Below are 24,669 nucleotides of genomic sequence, written 5' to 3'. Positions count from 1 at the left end.
CTGGGCACAGGGTGCTGCATTCCCAGTATAAAACTGGATTTGCATCTCCTGCCTGGGATGTACAGGAAATCCTCCCATCCAGCAGGCAGCATTTTGGCTTCTGAATACTGAAAATGTCTCTTTTTTTGCCTGCAGAACCAATGCATTAACTCTGAGAAGGGGCAGCAGAAGGAAAGCCTGGAGCTGGAACATCCTTTGAGCAACAGCAAAGCAGAGAAAGCAAAACCACCCCTCTAAATAGAAGGTCTCTGCAGTCCCTCCTTAAACACTGAAGATATTTTCATTTAAAATATCTACTTAAAGGCAGGTTTAATCTCAAAATGGCATTTTCCACTTAAAAAAAAAAATCACATGCACACAAAAAAACCTCCACCTTCAAAAATGTCTTCAGTTATTTCTCCTTCAATTTTTTTTCCAATTAAATTAATTTAAACAGAGTGAAAAATGCTTTATGCCCTAAGAGGCTGAAACCTCTGGTGTCAGCTGAAACGGGCACTTGTGCTCTCAGCTTCAGCCCTCGCTGCAGGCACCTCTGCTTTGAAGCCTTTGAAGTGTTTGTGGCACAGGAAGAGGCTCTCCTCAGAGAACACCAGTTATTTTACAGATATTTAATGTGTGAAGTGTGTGTGCCTGTGTTTGGGTTCGGATAACGGGGGTTTCACAAGGCAGGTGGGAAAACAGGGACGGGATCTTGACTTGCAGAGCAAAACTGGAGGAAAAACCACCTTGAGAGCATCTCTTAAGCTGCTTCCAGCCTTCACCAGCACCATCCTGAAGATGCAGATGAAATTATCTGACCTTCAGAGGGACCACAATATTTTTTTAGTGCCTTAGAATTCATTCACTCTCCCAGCACCAGGATTTCCTTTAGAGGAAAAGATGCCACCAAAAAAGCCTGGGGGCACCAGGAGCAAGGGGCTGGGGGTGCCCATCCCCACAGGGCAGCTGGCACCACCCTGAGCTTATTTTGGGGGTATGATGCAAAAGCCTTGCAATAAATTTGGTTAATGGCTGGATTTTGGAGCTGATCATTTAACTTATGTAATGACCTTGCTTGTGCTTTGAGAGGTAAAACCTCTGCCTGCATTTCAGGGGGGCTGATGCAAAATCCCCACCTCAACACCCAGCAGGAACAATTTTGAGGCTGATTTGTTTAAATTGTTACATTTCCCTTTTTTGGGGGGGGGGCAGGGATGCCCAAAGGTTGATGCCTCTGTTTCAGAACGAGTCACATTTATTCACTGTGCACTGCAATTATTCCAGCTTGCAACCAATGAGGTTTAATTAATATTAAAATGTTAAATCAGCCAGCTCAGCCAATGTTATTTGAGCATTGATGGTTTGTTGAATATCTTCTCTCATGGACTGGTATTTAAATAGAAGGAAATACAAAAAAAAAATTCATATATCTGAAATGGAAAAACAATTATGTTCTATGACTTTGCATAGTTATTTTTGAGGACATGTTATATATTTTTGCAGAGTCCCTGTTCTAGGAGAAGCTCTTTCTTCTTGGTGTTTGTTGCTTCTCTTAATTTCAACACAAGGAAATCTTGGGCAATGGATAGGGAGATAATAGATAAGGAATATAGAATAAACCCTCTTTTTCAAAACATTGCCCTTCATGCTACTTTATTTTTAATTTTTCCAGCGTTGCTGCAGCTGTCCTTGACTCACTGAGGCCAGGTGAGACTTTTTCCCTCTTTGCAGATCCTGAAGTTTATAAAGCTTCAATCTACTTTTCCATAACCAAATGTTTAGTACCTACCTATTGTTTTCCTTTGGTATTTCTTTTTACCAGTAGTCCCACTCTTTAACCCACTGGTTCCTTTGGGTTAAAGCAAGGGTTCATCTGATCCATCTGGAAATACCAAGATCCAGAAGATAAGAGTATCACCTGCCCTCCTGACAATTTTCAAACTAAATGCAGCACAGAAGTTTGGCTATATCTAGAAAATAGGTGAATTTTATTTTTTTTTTTAATTTACAGAGGAGAAGAGAATACTTGTAGGAAAAAAAAAACCAAAACAACAAGATGAGAAGGAAGAGAGAAGATCAGTGAATGTCCAGCATTGATTTAGAAACAGGCTCTGCCAGGCGGGGGGAAAAGGAGCCTTTCCCAATCCATTCCATTTATGGTTATTAGTATTGATATTGTATTTCTCTTGGCTCCCAAAAGGAAAAGTGGGGAATGAATTAGGAAAAAAACAAAACACTTTTCTGTAAATAATTTTTTTCCCAATTCAGATGGTTTTTAGGAAACAAGGGGGGGGGGGGAAAATCTGCTTCTCAAATGTCAAGGACTTGAAAGACTAAAAATACATCACCGGAATAAATAAATTAACCCAGAAGACAGGACTGATGCTCTGCAGGCATCAGGGATTAAATAAATTCACTAAATTCAAAGTGGTACTGCAGATAAGAGCTCTTTGTGCTGCAGCATGTACAGCTTATTGATTCTGGGATTGAGGTGCTGTGCTCTCCTGTAAAGGGGGCTCTGCCTGATCTGGTGAATCCTGCCCCAGTGCAGAGCGTGGAGCCCAAACCCCTCTCCCCATTTGTTTTAATTTGGTCCCTGCCTTCATTTGCTGCTCCACATCTGTGCCTCTCCCCCAGCACTGCCTGAGGGACAAGGGGCACTTCAGGAGGTGCTGAGCCAGCAGGATGGGGCTGCTGCAGGAAGGGAGCCGTGGGCATCTTCCATAGGGATGGAATGGCCAGCGCTTCCCTTCTCCAGAGGGTTTTGGGGGCATTGAGGGGACAAAGGGTCCTCAGGGGAGCAGCTGAAGTGGGGATCCAGGTTCTGCACACTCACATTTTGTTATGGGAGCCACCAAGGAATGTGCCTGACCAAGGTAAAAATATGACCTGCACAGATAAGATGAGTTTTTCTGGACAAAAAAAAGAAAAAGTGGGAAGGTTTGTAATAAATCCCAGAGAGGTTGTTGCACACCCAGGTGGAATGAAGCTGGGAAAGTTCCAATTTACCTGTTTTCCATGGCAGAGAGTGTTTTCACCTCCTTGGTCAGATGCTGAACTGTCACACTAACACAGAAGGACATTTCAATTCCTCCTTTGGAAGCTCTCCTGGTGCTCAGCTCAGGTCTCCTCCACAGGTTGCTCTGAAGGGCCAGCAGATCTCTCCAAACACAGAACTTCATGATCTCCCAAGGAAGAGAAAGACCTCCAGGCCCCTGGAGGTGTGAGGAAGCAGCTGGGCAGGGCAGTGATGCTCTTGGGGTGTGCTGGTGCCCTGTTCCATCTCTCCTTGGGTGAGGTGGAGCCAGCACCAGCACCTTCCCAGCCTCGGGGCATCCTTGGGTGCTGGCCTCCAGAATCATGGTAAAACCAGCTGATCTGACCAAGGGGAAAGACCTTCCCAGCCTCAGGGCATCTTTGGGAGCTGGCTTTCAGAATCACTGCAAAAAGAGCTGATCTGACCTAGGGGAAAGGCTTTTATTATTAATTGCTGTCTCTTAGGTATGAGGGAAGAGCTCCATGGCATGAAAGTTGCTACAGGGACTTTTGGGTGACCTCCCCAAATCCCTGCATCTCCCTCAGGTTTGGCAAATCTCCCAATATCTTTCACCAAAATCAAGCTCTTAATCTCAAGACACCTCTCCTACGTCAGGCTGCCTCCTGAGCACGATCCACAGGGCCTGTGTTTCAACACCCGGGATTCATTAATATTTCCTGCAGAGTGCTCAGTAAGTAGCAAATAAAGCAGGAAGTGTCCCAGATGTTGGAAAGAAAAAATGGAATTATTCATTGCTTACTAACATCAAATGCTAATGTGAGAAAAGCATCCTTGAAGAAATCCTTGACTAAAATTCATCAGAGTGATGTGAAATCACTGTTTTAATTATGCATTTTGAATGTATTTATTAGTCCCGGTTCTGATCTGACTTACAGATGTTTAGCAGTGATAAGGGTCTGCTGCAGCCTTCGGAATTACTCATGATTTATAATGACAAAACTTGGATCAGAATTAGGTCCTTGTCACTACTCTATAATATCCTTTCATCAAACTTCACATTCAACAGATGAAAGCAAACGTGGTTTCTGCAATTTTCAACTCTACCACCGAGCCCATGAGTTCCTTTTTTTAAAATTTCTCCTACAGAAGTGATGACTCTCACAGCAAATTTTGTCTGCTTGAGTTATACTAGCCATGAGAAACTTGAGAGCAAAGGAATTGGAGTCTTTAATCCACCAAAATGATGTATTTGGCCTTGTGCTGGCAGTAAACATGGAATTTTAATGAAAGAGTTAATTGCTTTAATTATGCAACTCTACAATCTCATTCTTTCTTAGTGCTGTGACCATTAGATATATAACTAATATTGAGAGATTTTCCAAACCTGTGGGAAATCCGAGGATTTGATGAGGTTACCCAAAAGCTCAATACCAGACAACAATTGGATGTGCTCGATACCAGATATTTAAAATAAAACACCCTCTGTTCAAGAATGATTCAAAGCCATGTGGTTTATTTCCAAAGAATGACGGAATTTTAAACTATTGCTTGTTCTAGAGCTGATCCAGAAAGAGCAGGTCTCCAGGGATGCTTTACTCCCTAAGGCATGAATGCATGATTAAGCTAAATGTATTCCATAAATGCCTTGATGACATTAAACTAAATTTTTTAAAGAACAGATGGAGAAAGTTAATAAATATTTCATTCTATAATATAAAACTCACTTCTATATTCACAACTTCAGGGAACCTCAGCTTCACAGATATCAATAAGTCTGATGGATTTCTTGCTGCATTCTCATTCTTCTGCCCTGGTGTCTCTTATGGGATCATCATTTCTGCATGCTTGGATTGTTTTATGGGATCAGCGAAAGGCAAGTGACTGTAAATCTTGACCTCTTCTGCTCCTGGATTGTATACTTTTATTCTTTGTGACCATAAGTGTTCATCTTCACATTGAATAGATAATTAAATGACAAAAATTATTCAAAGGGAATTTATAGTGAGAAATTATACCTTGAAGAACTGATGGGGAACAGGCATAACCCAAGGAGAATCAGGAAAAAAAAAAGTTTAGAATGGCCAAATAAAACACTAAAATCTCTGTGTATTTGGGAATGTCATGAAACATCCATTCACTGGAAAAAAACCCGTGATTTTTACCTGCACATCCCAATTCTATTCAAACAAAATTTCTATTAAGGGAAAACAGTGTGGATATTGCTAAAGGACTGTAGCCCAAGCCTGTTATTCATATGAAAGAACTAATCTTTACATGGGGGAATTACAATTCCTCACTCTGTGTATGCCATGAATCTTGTAAAAGAATAATTAGAACTTGCTCCGAAAGGAAAGAAACGCCAGACTTGAATAATATTTTAGGAAGAGCATTAACAAACATTTTTACACTGCCAACAATCTTCAGCACTTCCTAGCAGAGATTTACATTCCATTATTAATTAACTGCACTGAGTCAATAGTGTGACATAAAGCTCAGGAGATGTGAGTTGAGCACAAACTCTGACATCCACGAGAACGGCGCGGTTTGAGAAGTTTGATTTAAAATTTATGCAAATGAGCTCAGCAAACAAGGACCCAACAAACTACTTCAAAGCACCACACTCCAGCCCGAAAAAAACACGACAAGATCAAATCTTTGTCATTTCTCAAGTGTCTTTACAAACCTCTGCCTATTCAGGACAAACTATTTCACCCCCAGTACCTGGATAGTTTGGCGGAGAATTAGGAGGTGAATGCTCTTCACAGGGTCGCTGCCACATCAGCCTGGATGACTGCAAGAATTTAAATGTATTTAAGTGTTATATCATTTGTCATTTTAGATCTGACTCTTGTGAGGTGTCCATAGAATACAAAAGGGTCCCAGCTGAGCTGCCTGATAGGGCTGACCAAAACAAAGACAAAAAAATAGCAGTACTATTGTCCCCACTCCTGTTCCTCCAGCTCCCACCATCATTCCATTTTTGGGTTGAGAAACTTCCCTAAGCTGTGTCCAGGGAAAATATTAAATTCAGAGTAATGACAAAAATTATTCAAAACAAATTTATAGTGAGAAATTGCCACGTGAAGAACTGATGTGGCACTGGCACAGACCAAGGTGATATCACATTATCATGCTATTGTCCCCCCTCCCTTTCCTTCAATTGGGATCAACTTTCAGTTTTTGGGTTGGGAATCCCCACAAAACTGCATCCAGGGAAAATATTAAATGCAGAGTAAAGCATTGCTGTAAAGAAATACTAATTAATTCATGCTATGTTTCAAGCCACAAAAATTGGTTTATTCCCTTATTGAAAGTTAGGTTAGGTCCAGGTACATTTGTATCTTCAGAATCAGGGCTTTTAAGGAAGAAAAAAGTTTCTCATGTTTCCCGACATCCCATTAAAATGGTTGTCCTTTGACGTCAATTAAAGCTGGCCAAGGGAAAAAAATCATCCTTAATTGCTTTTTAGAAATAGACATTATTGCTTGCACCATCACAGCCAGATTCGATTTCCTTTTACAAGAAACCAGGATGCTGGGAATGCTGTAAAACTCCAGCTCTGCTGAATATGGATGTGGAGCTCTGCTGACAGAGAGCTGCTTTCCCTTGAGCTGTGGAAAAAACTGGTGCAAACTCCACCAACGTGCTGAAATATCTCCAAAGTGGAAAAAGGCTGGAGCTGGATATTCAGCTGGGTTCGTTTGAGATGGGCAGTGGTCGGAGCCAGGCTGGGAGAGCTGGGGGTGTTCACCTGGAGAAGAGAAAGCTCCAGGGAAACCTTCCAGGGCCTAAAGGGGCTCCAGGAGAGCTGGAGAGGGACTTGGGACAAGGCATGAAGGGACAGGACTCAGGGAATGGCTTCCCACTGCCAGAGGGCAGGGATGGATGGGACTGTGGGAAGGAATTCCTGGCTGTGAGGGTGCTGAGACCCTGGCAGAGACCCAGAGTAGCTGTGGCTGCCCCAACCCTGGAAGTGTCCAAGGCCAGGCTGGTGGGGCTTGGAGCAACGTGGGATAGAGGAAGGTCTCCCTGTCCGTGACAGGGGGTGGAACAGGATGGGTTTTAAGGTCCTTTCCAACCCAAACCTTCCTGGGATTCTGTGGATGCTCAGTTCTCCATCCCTGCCTCCCCATGAGAGTGAGTGTAACAATTAGAGCTACAAAAAACGATCAAGCCCTCAAAACTTGGGTGTGTTTCTTTACAAGGAGCATCACCAATTTTCTCAAAGCCGTTTCCACACTTGTCTTACTGCAAGGAATCCATAATGTCTCTGCCCACCAGGAAGAAGAGGAGTCCAGAGAGGAGCACCAGGGGCACCCCGGCAGCGGCAAACATGAAGGACCACCCATAGTAGACGTGCACAGGGACATCATCCAGGCACCTCTCACTCCTCTCCAGGAGGATGTACCTCTGGAAGTCAGCTGCAAACTCCTTCCACATCACAAAGAGAAACACGAGCAGGAGAAACAAACCTCCTGGGAAGAGAGAAAAAAACTGAGTTATCATCTGTGCAGGGAACCCAGGAATAAAGGTGAGAAAAGATCGCTGCAGCTTTTCATCCGTGCTCGGCATCAAAGCTTTGTGTGGCGGAGTTGTTGCTCCTGATGTTGCTCTGCAGGTTCCTGTGGAAGCTGAGGCCACTGGCCATGGAGAGCCCCACACCACAGTGACCCGTTCCTGCCTCTGACACCTCCTGCTTTGACCACCAGCACTTCTGAAGGCTTTGCTTTGGCAGGATAAGGCCACGGAGAAACCACTGGAGCAGGGCTGATGTTCCCAGCAGGGAGCTGCCTTCCTCTCTCCAAGGTGGGATGTTTCACCTTTTTCACTTTTAATTTCTCAGAGATTAATGAGGAGACACCAAAACTTACTTCTTCCTTTTTTGTATCTACCTTTGCAAGCAGTGTCATAGCCAATCCCCACCAGGAACACAAAGATGCCGTGATAAATCCTGGTGCTGGTGGAAAAATTCTGGCACTGACACCCCCAGAGCCAGCAGAGCCTGCAGGGCCAGCACATTATGGGGTGGGAAAGGCACACAGCCATGAGATATTAATCTTAGGTGGGCTACTAAATACCAGAATAATAAGGAGAATTATTACAGCAGCTTATGCCACGAAGCTGGAAGCAGATGACAAAAATTAGAGGGGCCCAAATCTCATTTACTGTGTATCTTTAAAAAATATATATTTCTGTGGTGCATTTTAAACTCAACATCTATTAAAGCTAAATAGTGATGGTGTGTTGACAGGTCTGAATGCAGTTCAGAAATATCTGATCTTGCTACTTCACAGGTAGAAGCTGCTATTTTTAAATGGTGCTGTATAACATACAGATATACACACACACACATATGAAAGAAATACATCACAGCTTATATTATTTTTATGGTTGAAGTGAACTGCTCGAAATTAATTTAGTTGACAAGTTACCACACAGTTCTGTGGATGTGTTGTGGCTTCTGCAAGATTTAATTTCTCCCCTTGCCATTTTTAAATCAAAGGTAGTTGTGGTGTATTTAATTATTCCTCCTGGCAGCTTATGCACTCCAAAATCCAGCTCTTGTGCTAAGGAAAGGAACGGGGTAAAGATTGATGTTGATTTATCTGCTTAGGGAGGTTACTGAATCTTCAGTCAGAGAAAACATGTCTGTGTTTTACTGTGATTCTGTTTATAATGGTTATGAAAACATCTCAGAGACAAAAATAAGACTCACATGAAGGTAAGAGGCTTCAAAGTCCTCACTAGGAGGGAGATAGAAGTTGTAGTTCCCCACTCTAAGCTGTCACATTTACTAAACTGCCTCCCAAGCCCTAAAAAGATGCAATCTTACCAATCAAAAATTGGTGTAGCCATACAAATATTCTTTACATCACCCCTCACTGAAATTCCAGCCATTCTCCCTGATGTGGAAGAGTCCTTGTTTTTCCTGGAGAGGCAGGCAAGGAGTTAAACAGCAGCTGCTGGAACATTTGCATGTTCATTGAGGTTTTGATACCACTTGAAATTAAGTGCACAAATAAATATTTTACACTTACCATGATAGTTGTATGCTTAAAATACCAATTATTCTACTATAAGAAAGCGATGGTGTGTTCAAATAGTCGCATGTCCTTTACAAAATACAATGTATTGATAAGAAGGCAATTAAGTCTTTATTACTGATGTAATTTAAAATTAAATTAATTAGATAGCAACTGAACCTTGAAAAGTGCTCCTTTAAAGATCAATTTCTATTTCATTAACTTATAATACCTACCGTAAGAGACGCAAATGAAAGCGCAGCCCCGGTGGGACAGAGAACGTGGGTATGGAAATATACTTTGGAATTTTGCATTAAATAACCAGGAATTCCATGTTGATTTCTCCCAGGACAATTTATATGGCCTAAGTCTCGTTTTTTGAAGTAATCAGATCAAAACCTTCCAGTTCGTACTGAGGAGGGTGTGGGAAGTCCCATGTGTGGGTGGTGCCATCCCCAACCTCTTCGGGAGATAAGGAATGGGAATTGGTCCCTCCTCTGGCCTCAGGAGAAGCTCCAGGTCTTGGCATGGAAGGATTTATTATTAAACAGGTACTGGAGGTGATGGCATGGCCATGGCATCTAAATTAAGAATGTTTTCACACTCTGGGCAAATGACAAGAATATGTAAAGCAAGCAGCCTTCTTCCCTGGAATAATTACAGCTGAGTGATGAAGAATCCCTGGGATTTACACGATGTCCTCGTGGGAAGAAAAAATCAGAAGGGCAGGTGCAGCCAAAGGATGTGGGAGCTCAGGAAGGACAGCTCACCAAAATCTGTTCAGCCAGAAATGCTTGTTTGGAGCAATCACAAGTGTACCTGAATCTGCCTAAAATTTGTCACACTTACATCGATCAGCAGCCTCTTCATCATGAGAAAATCAGAATGTTTCACTCTTATATTACCAAAGTGTTTGGCATTTTTGTTTTAAAATGCTGTTGTATTTAGGATTTTTCATCTGTTGAACGGGTTTCAGTTTACTCCTTCCTTTCTGGGGCTTTTGTTGGACACAGCAGAAATTATCTTTGTTTCCTGACAGCTTTAGATGTAGAGACACAGATTCCTTCCTGCTTTGGGCAGCAAAATGCAAAACTGAAAAAATGTAATTTTCTGTCTGAAACATGACACTGGCATTGGCACCCACACCCAAGACACAGGGTGTGTATTGGGTTTGGGCAAGTGAAGATCTCATCAAACCTCATCCCCATGCTCCTCTCAGCACCCCTGTGCTTTCTCCACCAGAAAATTACCCGAGTGATTCCTCTCCTTGCCTCCTTCTCCGTCTTTGCCTCTGTTCATTAGGATGGTACTGGGAAAAATTAACTGCGAAACTCCATCTCCAGACTGATGAGGTCAATGGCATCTTCTGGGGAGGGGCTAATTGCCAGAAAATTGCAGTGGGGCATTAAATCTGTCTCCTTTGTGCACTGCAGATCTGGGAGCCTGGAGCTCCATCCCCCTCTCCCAACGGAGCCTGCGTCTTCTGTGTGGGCAAATTGAAGTGGAGCTTTTCCTTTCTCTCACTTTATTTCCTTGTGACACCTTTATAGCTGCTAATTGTGGGGACAGGTGAGTGAACTCAATCTTTAACTCTTATTCTGGGGAAGCTACTGAATTTTTGTGTAATCTGCTAATTAGGAGAATAATGAACTTTGACTCATTCTCTCTCCCGCTCGTTGCCTCTTAAGGATGTTAATAACAGCGAAATGGAGGGGTGACCTTCAGCTGCCCTTCCATAACTGTCAGCCTTCCCTGCACGTGGGGAGCCTGAGACTGCCAGAGTGGAGCTGCTCCATTTGGGAAGCAGAATCTGAGAAAAAAAATCCAGCACTCTAACTCACAGGAGCGGGAAATCTGCCCTTTTTTCCATGCTGTTGGGTCATGATGAAGAACAGGTTGGCCCCACGATGGGCAGGGATTTGTCCCATCATCCCAGGTTGCTCCAAGCCCCATCCAACCTGGCCTGGAACACTTGCAGGGATGGGGCCTTCACAGCCTCTTTGGGCAACCTGTGCCAGTGCTGCCCTTCAAGTTTGGTCTCTAAAATGCTCAAAGTAAACCAAGGAGCACAAGGTAGGGAAAAATGAAGGACCAAAATGAAGGAAAGTTGTCTCAGCCACTCAAAGAGCTTCCAGAAGCTGCAGCACAGAGCTCACCCAGCCCTCTTGGTGACATTGTAGTGACAATTAACCAACCTTTGACTACTCAAACAAAGGGACGATCAGGCACCAGGCAGGATCTGCCACCCCTTGGAAGCACTGAAGCTCATTCCAAGATAGCAAATGCTGGGAGGAAAGCAGCACACTGGCTCTTGCCTCATGTATTCCAGGTGCTTTTGGGAGAAGGCTGGCAGGGAAAACTGCTCAGGTGGGGCTGTGGACGTGCAAAGGTAGCAGCAGCAAATGTCAGATCAGCTTTGGCTCTTTCCAGAGGAGGAAATCCAGAGAAATGGCTCCACTGCTTTGGAAGGGCTCTCAGAAACACCTCCCAGAGCAGTCCATTGGTTATTGGAGCTGGCACAGTCAGATTTGCCCTCTGGAATGTACAGTAAATAAAAGGCATCCCAGGGGGAAATCCAAAGGGATCCAGTTGAGCCATAACAATCCTCACCCTTTGGCGCTGGACTCCCCCAGCAACAGATGGACACACCACCCTCCTCAGGCTGGTCATCCATAAATCTCTGGGAATGCATTTGCACCAGTGGTGTCTTTAGAGCCTTTTGGTGAAAAAAGTGACATCATTTTGCAAGGAATAACCATGACTTCTCCCAAAAGCAGGGAGGTGGTGGGCAGAACAAAGCTGCTGGTGAAGGGTTCCCTGCGAGGCTGCCGGGACATCCCACAGTCCTGGTGCTCCATCGCCCATTCCTGCTGCCAGACCACATTCCCACTCTGCAGATTGCCAGCTTTTTCACACTTCCTCAAGGAGAGATCCTTTCTGCAGGGGAGGTTAATTAACGCTGACCCGCAGGCCATGATTAGAAGACAAGAGGAGCTTTCTCCTGCATCATCCCTGCACATCCCGCTTCCCAAAGGAAAGGGATGGCTGAGGACTCGAGCCTCTGTTAAATCCATTGTTCCTACTGCTTAGTGCAATTATGCTAAATATTTTTAGAAGGGATAACGAGAAAATAACCATGGAGGGATGCAACCCAAATCCATCCAGAAGCCAGGGCCAAGCAGGATCCAGAGGTCTGAGATCAGGATAAGCCCCCCAAATAAAAGGATCAGTTGAAACACTAAGGAAACTTTGCTGAAAAACACATTGAATCCTTCTGCTATCATTTGAGTGGAAAATATAGCAGGAAGTGTCTTCCAGCTGAACTTGTTCCCCCAAACGACTGTTAATAACAATGATTGCTGTTCAGATTGAAGCTGCATTAATACAAACTTCAATTTTAACAGCAGCATCTTTGTCTAATGCCAAGAGGTTTATGTGATGCATAATCAGCTCTTCCAAAAAGTGTCACATTCAAAGCCCCAGCCTTTTAATCAAGAGTAGTCAAATAAAGTGGAAAAGCAAGGAAGAAAAGGGGAAAGAAAAAAAAAAGGAAGACAGTTGAGTATTACTCGGCATCCTTTTCTGTGATATGTCTGCCCAATGTGCAGGCTGGACACCCTCCTCAGGGACATCTGCTGCTCCTGGGAGCCTGGACTGCAGATGGGAAGGAAAAGCTTCCTGCCCTGGTACAGCCCTTGGATTACTATCCATTATGGGATCACAACAAACTCATGGAAAACTACAGGCTTGGGAATTTGTTTGTGGAAAAGGCCCTGGGGGTGACAGCAGCAGGACACGAACCCAGGGGTGCCCAGGTGGGCAGGAGGCCAGTGGCACCTGGCTTGGGTCAGGAATGGTGTCCAGGGGATCAGGGCAGGGCTGTCCCCTGTGCTGGCACTGCTGGGGCACCTCCAGTGCTGGGGGCAGCTCGGGGACCCTCATGACCAGGGGGACATTGAGGGGCTGGAGTGAGTCCAGGGCAGGGAATGGAGCCCCAGGAGGGGCTGGGGGAGCTGGGCAGGGGCTGAGCCTGGAGCAAAGGAGGCTCAGGGGGGACCTTGGGCTCTGCACAGCTCCTGACAGCAGGGGACAGCCAGGGGGATCGGGCTCTGCTCCCAGGGAATGGGAACAGGAAGAGAGGGAACAGCCACGAGCTGGACCAGGGGAGAATCAGGTTGGAGATAAGCAGGAATTTCTCTGTGGAAAGCATTGTCCACCTCTGTCACAGGTTGCCCAGGGCAGGGGTAGAATGACCATCCTTGGAGAAATTTAAAAGTTGTGTAGATGTGACAGCTGGGGGCATGGGTCAATGTGAGAACCTTTCTTGTTATATATTTTCACTAATGTTTATTATGGGGCAGCAGGAGCTGGTGAAGGATCTGCAATTAAGCAGTGGTTTTTCAGAGAAAGACCTGATTTCATTACAAAGTTCTTCACTTGGCTCAGCTCAACTGAGCTCCAGCCTGTGGCTGCTTGAGTCATAAAAGAGCTTTTTTCTGAGTTTGAGTCACTGGTATAAATCAAGTATTTCTAATATTGAAGCCAGTTATAACTCTCAAATACAGAAAAGGAAAAAGCCCAAGTGATAATTCAGTAGAATCATTGGTAACAGCAGTGGGAAAAATGAATAAATGCCTATTTTTAATTCATTTTCCTGCAGTGCCATCGTTTCATCTTTTCAGGTCTCCTTAAGCCAGCCCTCCCATTTTGGATCATGGGGTTTGCCTTTCATCCCTCTGTGGGTTTCCAGCTCTATCAAAGCTAACAGCAGAGGAGCAGCCCAAAAGCAAAGCCTGACTTTGGGGAACTGAGCAGGGCTGATGCTGCCCAGAATTAACACACCTGCAGGCTTTACTGAAATAAAAGGGTTGCATACAGTAGTAAAAACCAAGTGATTTTCAAAAACCTCAGCCCTGCTAGGACTAAGGACTATCTTGCTAAAGCCTGGCTGAACACAGGATCATGAAATCACAGAATGGTTTGGGTTGGAAGGGGACCATAAAGGAGGCCATAAGGGCCATAAAGGACACAGACAGGAACATCTCCCACTGGACCAGGTTGCTCAGAGCTCCCAGGGGTTTAATCCCAGCAGGGAAGAGGGAAATAATAATTTGCTGCTCCCATCAGAGCCCCATCTCCCATGGCAGCACTCCACCCCCACCTGCCCCCATTCCAAAGCCACCCTGCCCTGCCCTGTCCCCTCACCTGAGAGCAGCAGGAATCCTCCCCCAACTTTGTAGGAGTGGGGGCTGGAGAAGGGGACCCCACAGACCAGCAGGAGCCCCCCCACGAGCCCGGCAGCCACGGCCAGCAGGATGAACGCCGTCCAAAAACCTCTGTACACTGCAACGGGAGCAAAGTCGGTCAGAAAGGAGAGGGAAAGAGGGAAATTTCAACCTCAGAATGCTTTTTCTTAATGATGCCATGTTTAACTCCTGCTTTAGCAACAGTAAAAACAACAAGCTGTGACGCTGCTGTGTCAGGCCGAGCTGAGGCTCCAGCTTTGCCAGGGCACCTGGAACAGCCACGGGTTCAGGGGAAATGTCATGCCCCACAGAATGGGACTGGAAAGAGGCCAAAGGGTTGGGAAGATTTGCCAGGGAAGCACACAAATAAAAAGGGTGGGAGGAAAGGACACCGCTCTTAGCTGTGCTGGGGAACGTTGGAAAAGCTTGGCAGGAAAGGAAAGAAAATAGCAAAATTTGGAGAGGTGGATTCAGACCACAGCTTTGTTTCACTTTAATTAACACTTCAGGAAGGTGCCAGGCTCCTGGTTTAAAATAAAAGCAGTGTTTGCTAGCAGGACTGCAGGGAAAACAGGAGCTCATGAGTTCCCCCATTAATGGCCTTGTTAGACTCTGGGAAAGAGAAGGGGCAGGAGAGCAGCTGCCTGTCCATCCCAGGAAATTGGGGGTTTGGCTATGACTTCATACAACACCCCAGGCAGAGCTGAGCAAGCTTCGTCCATCACATCCCACCAGATGGAACAGGATGGGATGTAGCCCACTCACCCAAGCCTCCCAGTAGCCAAGTGTCTTGCAGACACTGCCATAAACCTCATCCAAAGGGAGTGGTCCTCCAGCAGAGACCCTCTGCTCCCCATCCCCTGATCTATCTGATGCCTTGGACCGCCCCCTCTCGCCCTGCCAGTTGTTTTCCAGAAGCTCCAGCTCGATTTAAGCCGAGCACGGGCAAGTGGGTAGTGCTGAAACGATTCACACTTGAAAGAAAAATGATACAGAGAAGATGCGTTTTCCTCATTTGAAACCATTTTGTCAGGAGAGCCACTTAGGGAGAGATAAGTATCTTGAACTCTCCAAAACCACAGAATTCATTTTCATGTTTAACCTCCCGTCACCCGTTTCTCTCAGGGAGCCTAAGAGGATGCAGATAAGGCAGAATTATCTCTGGAGCAGGTAATAGCTGCAGGACCCCTCTCCTTGGGCAGCCTCCTGCTTTGTCAGCCTTGGCAAATGAGCAAGGGCTGGTTAGAAAGAAAAGGTGTCAGCGGCAGGGTGTTATCCCAGGGATCTGCAGAGGATCGGGGCAGGGAGGAGCCCGGTGCTATCCCTGCTTCCCCAGGGAATTGCAGAGGATCGGGGCAGGGAGGAGCCCGGTGCTATCCCTGTTCCCCCCAGGATCAGGGCAGGGAGGAGCCCGGTGTTATCTCTGCTCCCCCAGGGATCTGCAGAGGATCGGGGCAGGGAGGAGCCCGGTGTTATCTCTGCTCCCCCAGGGAATTGCAGAGGATCGGGGCAGGGAGGAGCCCGGTGCTATCCCTGCTCCCCCAGGGAATTGCAGAGGATCGGGGCAGGGAGGAGCCCGGTGCTCCATCCCCCTGCGCCACCCCCGAGGTGATGGGGACAGGCAGAGCCCGCAGTGCCCCGGGTGCAGCTCCCATCTCCACAGAACCGCTGGGGTGGGAAAAGAGCCCTGAGAATCCCGAGATGGTCCCGGGACTGTCCCAGGGGACACATCTGGGAGGGTTCCACAGCCGGGGCTGACAGGCAGGGACAGATGCCTCCAGCGCCCTTTATTAGGATGGAAAAAGCAGTTTGTGTGTGTGTGTGTGTGTGTGTGTGTGTGTGTTTATCAGCAGGATCATTCAGAACCGGGACGCTGTGCCCGTCTCTCCCCAGCAGAAACAATCCCACTGCTCATCCCGCGTTTGCTGCACATCCTGCACCAGCTCCTCCTCCTCCTCCCTCCACAGCTCCTCGGATCCATTCCACACCACGGAGCATTCCCCGGGGCAGGAATTCTGCACAGCCAAAGAAATGAGCTGCTCTTCCTCACATGCTCCTACTGACAATATTTTTTTTTTAATTAATTTCTCATAGAGAAAAAAAAAAATAAAATAAAACTAAAAAAAGGTACTACTAAAGGCTAAGGAAAAGGTCAAGATGTTTGTTTGTGCAGAATGTCTGCCCTGCATCCCCGGAGGCAAGGCAGACTGATGCACACTATTTAAAGAAATCAATTCATTTCAAAAAAGATCATTGAATTAATTCTAACTGCTGCCACCAATTTAGTAAATTAAAATTCCTAACAGCAACTGATTCATTAAAGAACTTGGAAAATATAGAGAAACATAAATAAAAAGGGACCTGGTTGAAAGGAAGCTCTCCAACTGTGTAGTGTTCATTGCTTTAAAAATAAGCCAGTCACTTACGTGGATTTTCTAACAGTTTGGTCTTTAACCAATTTTCCAGTGCTTGTTTATTTTGTCTTGCAACAAATCAACACCTGAGTTATCCCAGAAAACCAGATTCTGGGATGGAGTCAGCACTCAGGCTGGGTTTGGGTGGTCTGGCTCCAGTTCTTCCCAATGAGAGAGGAGATGGGAGGGAATGGATTTATCCTCCTGCCCTGCTCACCTGGAGGAGCTGAGACTCCTGGGAGGGAGCTCAGCCCATCCCAGCACTCCAGGCTGGAGGAGACAACGTGGGAGAACCTCTCAAGGTGGGCTTGGGCAGCCAAGCCAGCAGGACTGGTAGTGAAGGAGCTTTCCAGAGGTCTTGGCAGTGTGAATTTACAACAGGAAAACCACAGCACTGACACATATCCCAAATCTCTGCCTGATCCCTTGGAAAAGGAGCTGCTGGGGGAGAAGGAAAGAAACTCACCTGCAGTTGTGTCATAGGAGGGATGGGGGAAAGGTCCCACAGCAATGGGCATGGGGAAGAGGTAGCCATGCATGCAGAACTTGGGGTGTGCTTGGCTGGCTGGAAAAGATAAAGAAAAAGAAGAATTAAATCCCAGTTTTGCTTTTGTTTCCTGCAGGATCAGTTACAGTACTGAGATGGTGATGTGCTGTCGTGCAATCCTGCAAAACCCTCAGTGAAATCAGAAGGCTGGGGAGGAAAAACAAGATAATAAATCTTGGTTAGAGAGAAAAATAAAAATAGAAATAATAATTATGAAAGAGGGGAGATATCAGAGGATCTGAGACTGCTTCTTGTACATCTTCTCATCTTCATAACCTAAGTCTGAGGGAAACAAAAATCATGAAAGATGGAACAACTGAAGTCAGTGTCAACATTCTTGTTGCTGTTTTCCTCCAGAGAATGTGCCTGACCACCTGGAAGGGTCAAAATGTTTGGGTACCAGAGCAAGGCACTTCCAAGACCTCCAGCTGGTGAGAAGGAAAAGCACAATTAGAATGGAAGTGCCCCATCAATATTAATACCACTGAGGCTTATCATGATTAACAGTAATAGAATGAATGTTAAATGAATTAATTAATGGTTGGCCACTTATTTAAATATGTTCCCCAGCTCAAAGGAGCACTTTATAATGGGTGGACATTAGTTCATGCTAAATTGACTATGGAATACCTATTGAATTAATTATTACATCCACAAGACCAGCAAATTAATTTGCCATGATCAATCCTATTATAATAAATACCTAAAGAAGTAGCAAAAAATTTGCCAGTTATCAGAGTGACTCATTTTACTTCAGGTAAAATTATATTATGTATTTCCATATAATGTAATTCAGTAGCAAACTCCCTGTCTCAAGCCTGTCCTTTTTTATCACAAATTTCCTGTGTGAAAAACCTCCCGTTGTTGAGTGGTAGCGGGAAGTATTCCTGCAAGATTTTACAGGAAACAGGTCAGGGGCTGGGGGACAGCGAAGTCATTTGAAATGTTAATCACTGCAGAGTAAATTTAGTGTGGGAACCTGCACTATTTGCAGGGAAGTGCCCTCTGAGGTGATTGTGCTGCTCCACAACCTCAGGAGCATCTTCCATAGAGGCCTCGGTGGGCACAGGGCCAAGATTTTTGTGGTGTTTGAAGCCTTTGCAGAATTTATTTAAAATCTGGGGGGGGGGGGTTGTCACAAATCCTACTGTAGAGTTGTGTCTCCCCACAGGGCTGGTGCCAGGTGTGTCCTGGTGTGGTCTCACTCCTTTCCTATTCCTGATGGGAGCACCTGGTTCACTGGGCCAACCCTTCACTGCACGAGGGCCACCAGGGTGGCACCAACCAGGGTCACAGAACTGGTTTTATCCCTTCCTTCAATTTGTTTTTGAGGAGTTAATGTGTTTTCCAAAAAATAAAGGATTTTGCATCCCTCTCTGTTTATTCTCAAGTGTAATTTCAACAATCTTAAAAAGTAAAAAAGGTGAGAACTTAAGATAAAATGGCTTTCCACGGTGCACCACTGATCCTGGCACCCAGGGACTCCATGAACGTGCAGTTCCAGCCTTCCCAGTGCTGAAACCAGTGGGAGTTGGGAATGTTGAGCACCTGGAAGGCAGAAAACAGGGACAGAAGAGCAATGCTGGGAAGGGCATCACATTTATAGAACTTTGCTGAGGACAAACATCAAGCGGTATTGGGAGGGAGGAGGAGGAAGGATCAGCATCTCCTTGCTGGTGGAAGCCACCACTTCACATAACCTTGTAGGTGATCAATTAAATGGCCTCGAGAGGTTGCAACATTTCAGTGAACAACCCTCTGAGGGCAAAATCCAAGTCAAAAAATGAGCATAGAAAGGGCACAAAAAGAGCCAGTTTTGCTTTTGACAGAAGATGAGAATGACAAAAATGAAATAAAAACTGTCTCCTCATCCCCGGGAGCACTTCCTGTGTTTGTTTCCCATTAAGCTGTGATGGAATGCTGTGGATAGGGAGCGTGGCATTGTACTCACTGTACCAGAAGGTCCAGATGCTCTCAGGGTGGCCCTCACCAAAGAACCAGCACCGCCAGAAGAAACCCTCATGGTGGAAAGTGAGGATCTCATTCCCGACTTCTGTTGGAGTTTCAGCCTGGGGAGGAATGAAAGTCCAGGCTGAAACAGGGAACGTCATGGTACAAAGAGTGGATGCTTTGCTTAGACAGACATTGATTTAATTTTTTGTGGGGTTTTCATTTGTTTTTTGAGTCAGTTTGCAACAAATTGTCCTGCAGACCTGCACAAACCATTTGCCTCCTTTCCTCCTGTTGTAAACCCCTGCTGGCCAGAGCTGGATGGGAATTTCAGGGATCTGAGCCTTCTGGGTGTGTTCTACTCCTCAAACACCTTCCTCCAACCCCCAGACCAGACCTGCGAGCACAAGACTATGGTCTTTCTTGAAGGGACAATATTGCAAAGTCAGCCATGGAAGATTTACCAAAGAACTTACTAAAATTATCCTCAAAACCAGCTTTAGGCCCTGGAAGGGGCTCTGGGGTCTCCCCAGAGATCTTCTGCTTCCCTCTCCTAGATGTTTTATGTATCACATTATAGCAGCTTCCAGAGCTCTGACCTGATTCTCCTTTTACTTTCAGGATAAAACCCTGACTATGACAAGGGGAACATTCAGCCCTGCAACCTCCTCAGCTGGTGGCTCTGACTTGGTGCATCCATATTTCACTGAGCTTGCCAGATACTCAGCCCATCCTTATCTGTAAGGGACAGGATTTGACAGTTTAAGAAAGGGCAGAGAAGGTAAAAACAGAGCCTGTTATCCACAACCAGTAACAGAAATAATAGAAACAGTGTCTGAAATAGAAATAAAATAGCTCAGAGGGAAGAGTAAGAGCAGTTCCTATTTGTGCCTGGTGCTTTTGAAGTCACTGCCTCAGCGTCAGGCTCCCCAGCACTTGGCCAAGAGCATCTCTGAAATGTTTGAGATGCTTATTTGTGTTGTGCAGTGCATCACCTCTGCTCTCTCCACTTTTAAAAACAACTAAAATGTGAAACAACTAACACTGTCACTTCCCAACTACACAAAATACAAGTAGCACTTCTCTGTCTCTGCCATCCCCAGGCTTTACTGAGCTGCTTGAAACTAAAGACTCTGTTTTCCGTTTCACTTCTCGAGGCATTTTTCCATCATAATTTTTTTTTTTTTTTTTTTTAGTTAGGAAAGTCATTTGGAACCATGACTCAAGCAAACAGTGCCCTACATTTGATTATGAGATACTGAAATGAAAGAAAAAATATTTCTTGCTGGCATCATGATGCCTACCCAGGGTGACTCACTGCACCAGGAAAAAAATCAAACCTAATTGGATTGAACTTTGAAGTAACAAAAAGTCTGCACACAACGAGGATCTTCCTGTCATTCTGTAATGGAAACCACACATTGATTGGCACAAAAACATTTCAGGGGAGTGGGTGGCTCGAGGAACTGATCTGGTTGTTATTTCATTGAAGAGTTAGACAACAGCAAGTGCAGCAAGAATCCAACTTGAGGGATCTATAAACGAGTGACACCAGCCCTTAGCACTAAAATATCAAGCTGTCCCTTGAAAATTACATTTCCTGCTAACTAAAATCCTATATAAACCTTACTCTGAGGATATCCAGGCCACTGGTCGGATGGGCAGGAACCCATCTGCTCTGCTCTGTGTCTGATGTTCACTTTAGTTTGGTGTCTGTGCTGCAGCTGTACCACTTCAGATGGAAGTGACTGCCAAGGCCCACCCTTTTAAACGTGAACTAGTTTTAAATGAAAAAACTACAGAGGGAGAAATCTTTTAATGGCAAATATCAGGAGATATCTTTTGTCTTTAGAGGGAAATGCTGTCAACAGCTAAAGCTCTTACATTTTTGCCTTTCATTCTCTAATGTTCATATCTGCCAGATTACAAAGATCTCTTAATGCTTCCTAGACACAATTTACTCCAGTCAAAACGTTCAATATTATGGAAAAGCTGTGTTGGATTTTAAAGAATTTAAAGTTTTACCTCAGGCTGACGTTTTACATTAACAGGTCACTTTCATCGAGCATAAACATTATCAGAGATTTCAAAATTTTAAGACCTGCAATGATTTAGGCAAGTTCTTTCAAAGCACAAGATTTCAGAGCTCACCCCCCCGGTGCTCAGAGTGCTGTTCCCATGCTCGAAGACCCCGCAGGTGTCGGTGGCCAGGAGCCAATAATCCGTCCCAAAGGCGATGAGGAAGAGCAGCACCCCGGTGCCCCCGAGGATCCCGGCTGCCAGGGCAGCTGCTCCAGCCTTCATGGGGCAGCAGGGGGGAAACCAGCCCAAGGGGGACTCAGGAAAGGAGGAAAAGCCCCGAGTTTCCCGGGTCTCTGGGAGAGCAGGGCCAGAGCAATGCTATTTTTGGGTGTGGGTAATGATCTCCTGGCTGGTGTGAGTTTCAGTGGGTGGTGGGGCAGGACTAATAAAAGCAGATGACCTGGTGTAAGCGAGCAGCTGTGGCATTAAGGATCATGACCAGCAGCTACAGAGCCATCCAAGGGGACACATGGCTGCTGCTGCTGCTGGCAGAGGAGCAGAGCCAGGAGCCCTCAGGACACAGCTCTGGGCCACGAGTGCAGAATTCCTGGGACACCAGGGAGTTACTCCCACCCCTCCCTGCACACACGAGCAGAGGTGGACTCAAAGGTCTTCCCCACACCCTGGAGCCCGTGGTGTCCTCAGCCACTGAGGTGACACCCCACAAATGGCACTTCTGGAATTTGCGTCTCCTCCTTCCTCTGAGCAAAACTCTGATGTGGCTTTTACAGAAAGTAACCCCAGGGATGCAAGAAAAACATTAAAAGACTGGGAGATCTGAAATATCCCAGTGCTCCTGGGAGGGGTGCAATCACCACCTTTGCACCAGGCAGGTCCACATGGAGCTGGACAAGGAGCATCCAGCCAGGTGCACACATGGACACACCAGGGATGTCCTGCAGCTCTAAATTATATTCTCCCTCCTGCCGTGGAAAAGGGAATTATGTGGGTCCATACCCCTCCCACCCACCCAGCCTGCTGTGGGAGAAGTGTCTCCTGGGAGCAAGGACATTCCTGCATGGAATTTCACTACCATTTGCTTCCTAATGTTTTTGGCTTCTGCTGGAGCATCTGCTGTAGATCACTGCCAAGAATGGGATGCCAGACTAGGAAAATTATAATTTCTGTAGGGCAATAACTATATTCCTGTGGCATGCCAGGAGGCTGGGAGAAGAAATTTAAATTACAGTCAAAAATCAAGTTCTGATTTTCTAACCTTAGCCTTAGTCATGACCTGCTCTAAACAGGGAGAGTGATGATGTTGACTTCCCTATCCTCTGGGAATTTGTGCTACCAAATTAATTTCCAAATCAATTTAATATTTAAAGTTACCTGTGAACTTATGGGTATCTCAAAGCAACTGCACACTGTTTGGGGAACCTGGAGAGGGTTGGGAAAAATTTTGACCACACTTCTTATTGAGGCATACAGAGTGATGAATGTTCTCAATCTTCCGCTGTGCTTCTATAAGCAGAACAGAATTTAAATTATAATAATTTATTTTATCCTCTGCATTGTCTTTCTTAAATATTGCAGGGCTAGCTGTTAAATAACACATCAGACCTCTCTCCCTCACTGTCCCAGGGGCAGAGTTGCTCCTGGTTTAATCTGACCATGTGAGGAATTCAACAGGACCCAGGATCCAGAGCAATCCCTTCACTGACACAGGGAAAAGGAGAGCTGGGACAGGGTGCACACTTACCATCATGCAGGGTCAAAACTCAGCCACAGAGCTGGGATTCTGCAGGAATAAACACACCCTGTCCACCCCATTGCCCTGCCATGCCACTGGAAACACTCCCAGCTCTGCAAAGGATTTCCATGTAGGTTCTTGTGATCAACCCTCCCTAAACCTCCACTCACCCCATTCCTACACAAATTACCCTTTCCCACCTCATCCCAGCATATTCACTCTTTTCCCATAGTTTTGAACACCCATCTCCCAGTCACTGGTGCTTCACTGCTGCTCTTGGTAGTGAACAAAAAATGGCTGATAAAATACAAAATGCAACTTATCTATCACCTAAATAATCAATTAGTGCAATTCCAATCAGCCATTTAATCACCTGTCTGAAGTAACAATGACCATTGGTTGCCATCTCTTCTTGTGATCTCCTCTTCAAAGCTGGACACAACTGACAGGAGCTTTGGCAACACCCAGAGCTGGGTGAAAACAAGGATTTGCACACCAGGAGTGAGGATTTTTTTTGTAGCTCACACTGCAATTACATAAAATTAAAATGCAAAGTGGGCACTAGTGTATTTTTGGTTTAAAAAAGGGATTAATGCACACTTCCACATTTCTGGGTGTGTTTTGAGCCAGCTGTATTTGGCACTGCTGTTTTTGTGCTACTGCACATCCCAAGTTAGTGCTGTTTGCCATTTGGAAGTGTCCTCTGGAATTCTGGGTCCCACTGGCAGCCAAACTCTGCGTGGCTGAGGCAGAACATTGCTGGTGCCCAGCCTTGGCTCTCCACAGGATGCCTTGTGCCCAGTCAAACATCCTCCAGGTTCTGAGGCTGTGGATCAGGAATTGAGTTCCCAAGGTTGAAATGTCTCTCTAGGCCCTGAAATCCCACTCCTGACAGGTGTTTCTTTTCAAAGACAGGTTGGACAGGGATTGCAGCAACCTGGTCCAGTGGAAGGTGTCCTTGCCCACAGCAGGATTTAGAACTGGATCATCTTTAAGGTCCCTTCCAACCCAAACCATCCAGTGACTCCAGAATGATTCTGAGACTCCTTGTCACAGCCCCAAGCACGTCCTCATCACCTTCAGGATCCAAAAAATTCCTGGGCAATGAGACCATGTGGTCTCTCCCACAGCCTGTAGAAAGTGGGAATGATGATGTTTGTCCTTTGGAACCTGTGTTGGGATTTTGGGAATGCCACACCAAAGCCAGGGGGGTGAATCAACCACCCAGCACCTCATTCCATGCAAAGGCAGACACAAATGCCATTTAACTCCCAAGGAAAACAGCCCTTCCTTTTTTCCCTTGCCTCTCCTGGTGTCTGCAGGGACCTGCCTTCAGCATCTTCTTCTCCACAGAGGTTAAATGACAGTGCCACCATGGGCAGCTCCAGGACTTCAGTGGTTGAAAAGGAAACATATCCTGAGCATTTATTAATTCCTAATTGACCCTGAGGATTTTTTGTTGTTGTTGTTTTCGCTTAAGCTTTTAAACCAAAGTTGTGACTCTCCAAAACATACATATTCTAGCAAGGAGCTGGGGCAAGTCAGCTCAGATTTTTCACAGAATTGGGTGTTTTACCTTTGAATTGATCAAAGACTCCATCAACACAGTCTGTGTTGTTATTTCCTGTAGCTTGATCCGTGCTCACAGAATAATTTACATTTTATGTAGATAGATCAACATATTTTCAGTCTCTCAAGCAGAAAGCAAAGGATTTCTTGGAATTTGATAAAGAGATG

The 24,669-nt window shown here is 45.5% G+C and overlaps 2 protein-coding genes across 2 annotated transcripts in view; both read right to left on the bottom strand.

Moving 5' to 3' along the window:
* Window positions 1-5,063: 5,063 nt before the first annotated feature.
* LOC118698849 (transmembrane protein 182-like) lies at window positions 5,064-22,947 on the bottom strand. The gene is made up of 7 exons (XM_054516377.1): window positions 22,942-22,947; window positions 21,309-21,455; window positions 20,498-20,559; window positions 19,164-19,276; window positions 17,127-17,225; window positions 14,206-14,343; window positions 5,064-7,452 (listed from the first exon to the last, which is right to left on the bottom strand). Exons 1-7 carry the CDS (start codon window positions 22,945-22,947, stop codon window positions 7,223-7,225), a joined length of 795 nt encoding a protein of 264 aa, XP_054372352.1. The 3' UTR covers window positions 5,064-7,222.
* LOC118698672 (sodium/hydrogen exchanger 2-like) overlaps window positions 19,210-24,669 on the bottom strand; it is a 34,367-nt gene continuing 28,907 nt past the window's right edge. The window contains 1 exon segment of the mRNA XM_054516375.1: window positions 19,210-19,276. The gene's annotated coding sequence lies outside the window, so the exon portion shown is untranslated.

The sequence above is a fragment of the Molothrus ater genome, chromosome 14, assembly GCF_012460135.2.
Source record: "Molothrus ater isolate BHLD 08-10-18 breed brown headed cowbird chromosome 14, BPBGC_Mater_1.1, whole genome shotgun sequence".
NCBI lineage: Eukaryota > Metazoa > Chordata > Aves > Passeriformes > Icteridae > Molothrus > Molothrus ater.
The sequence above is the reverse complement of the archived record's forward strand: the minus strand, read 5'-3'. Positions and strand labels throughout refer to the sequence as shown.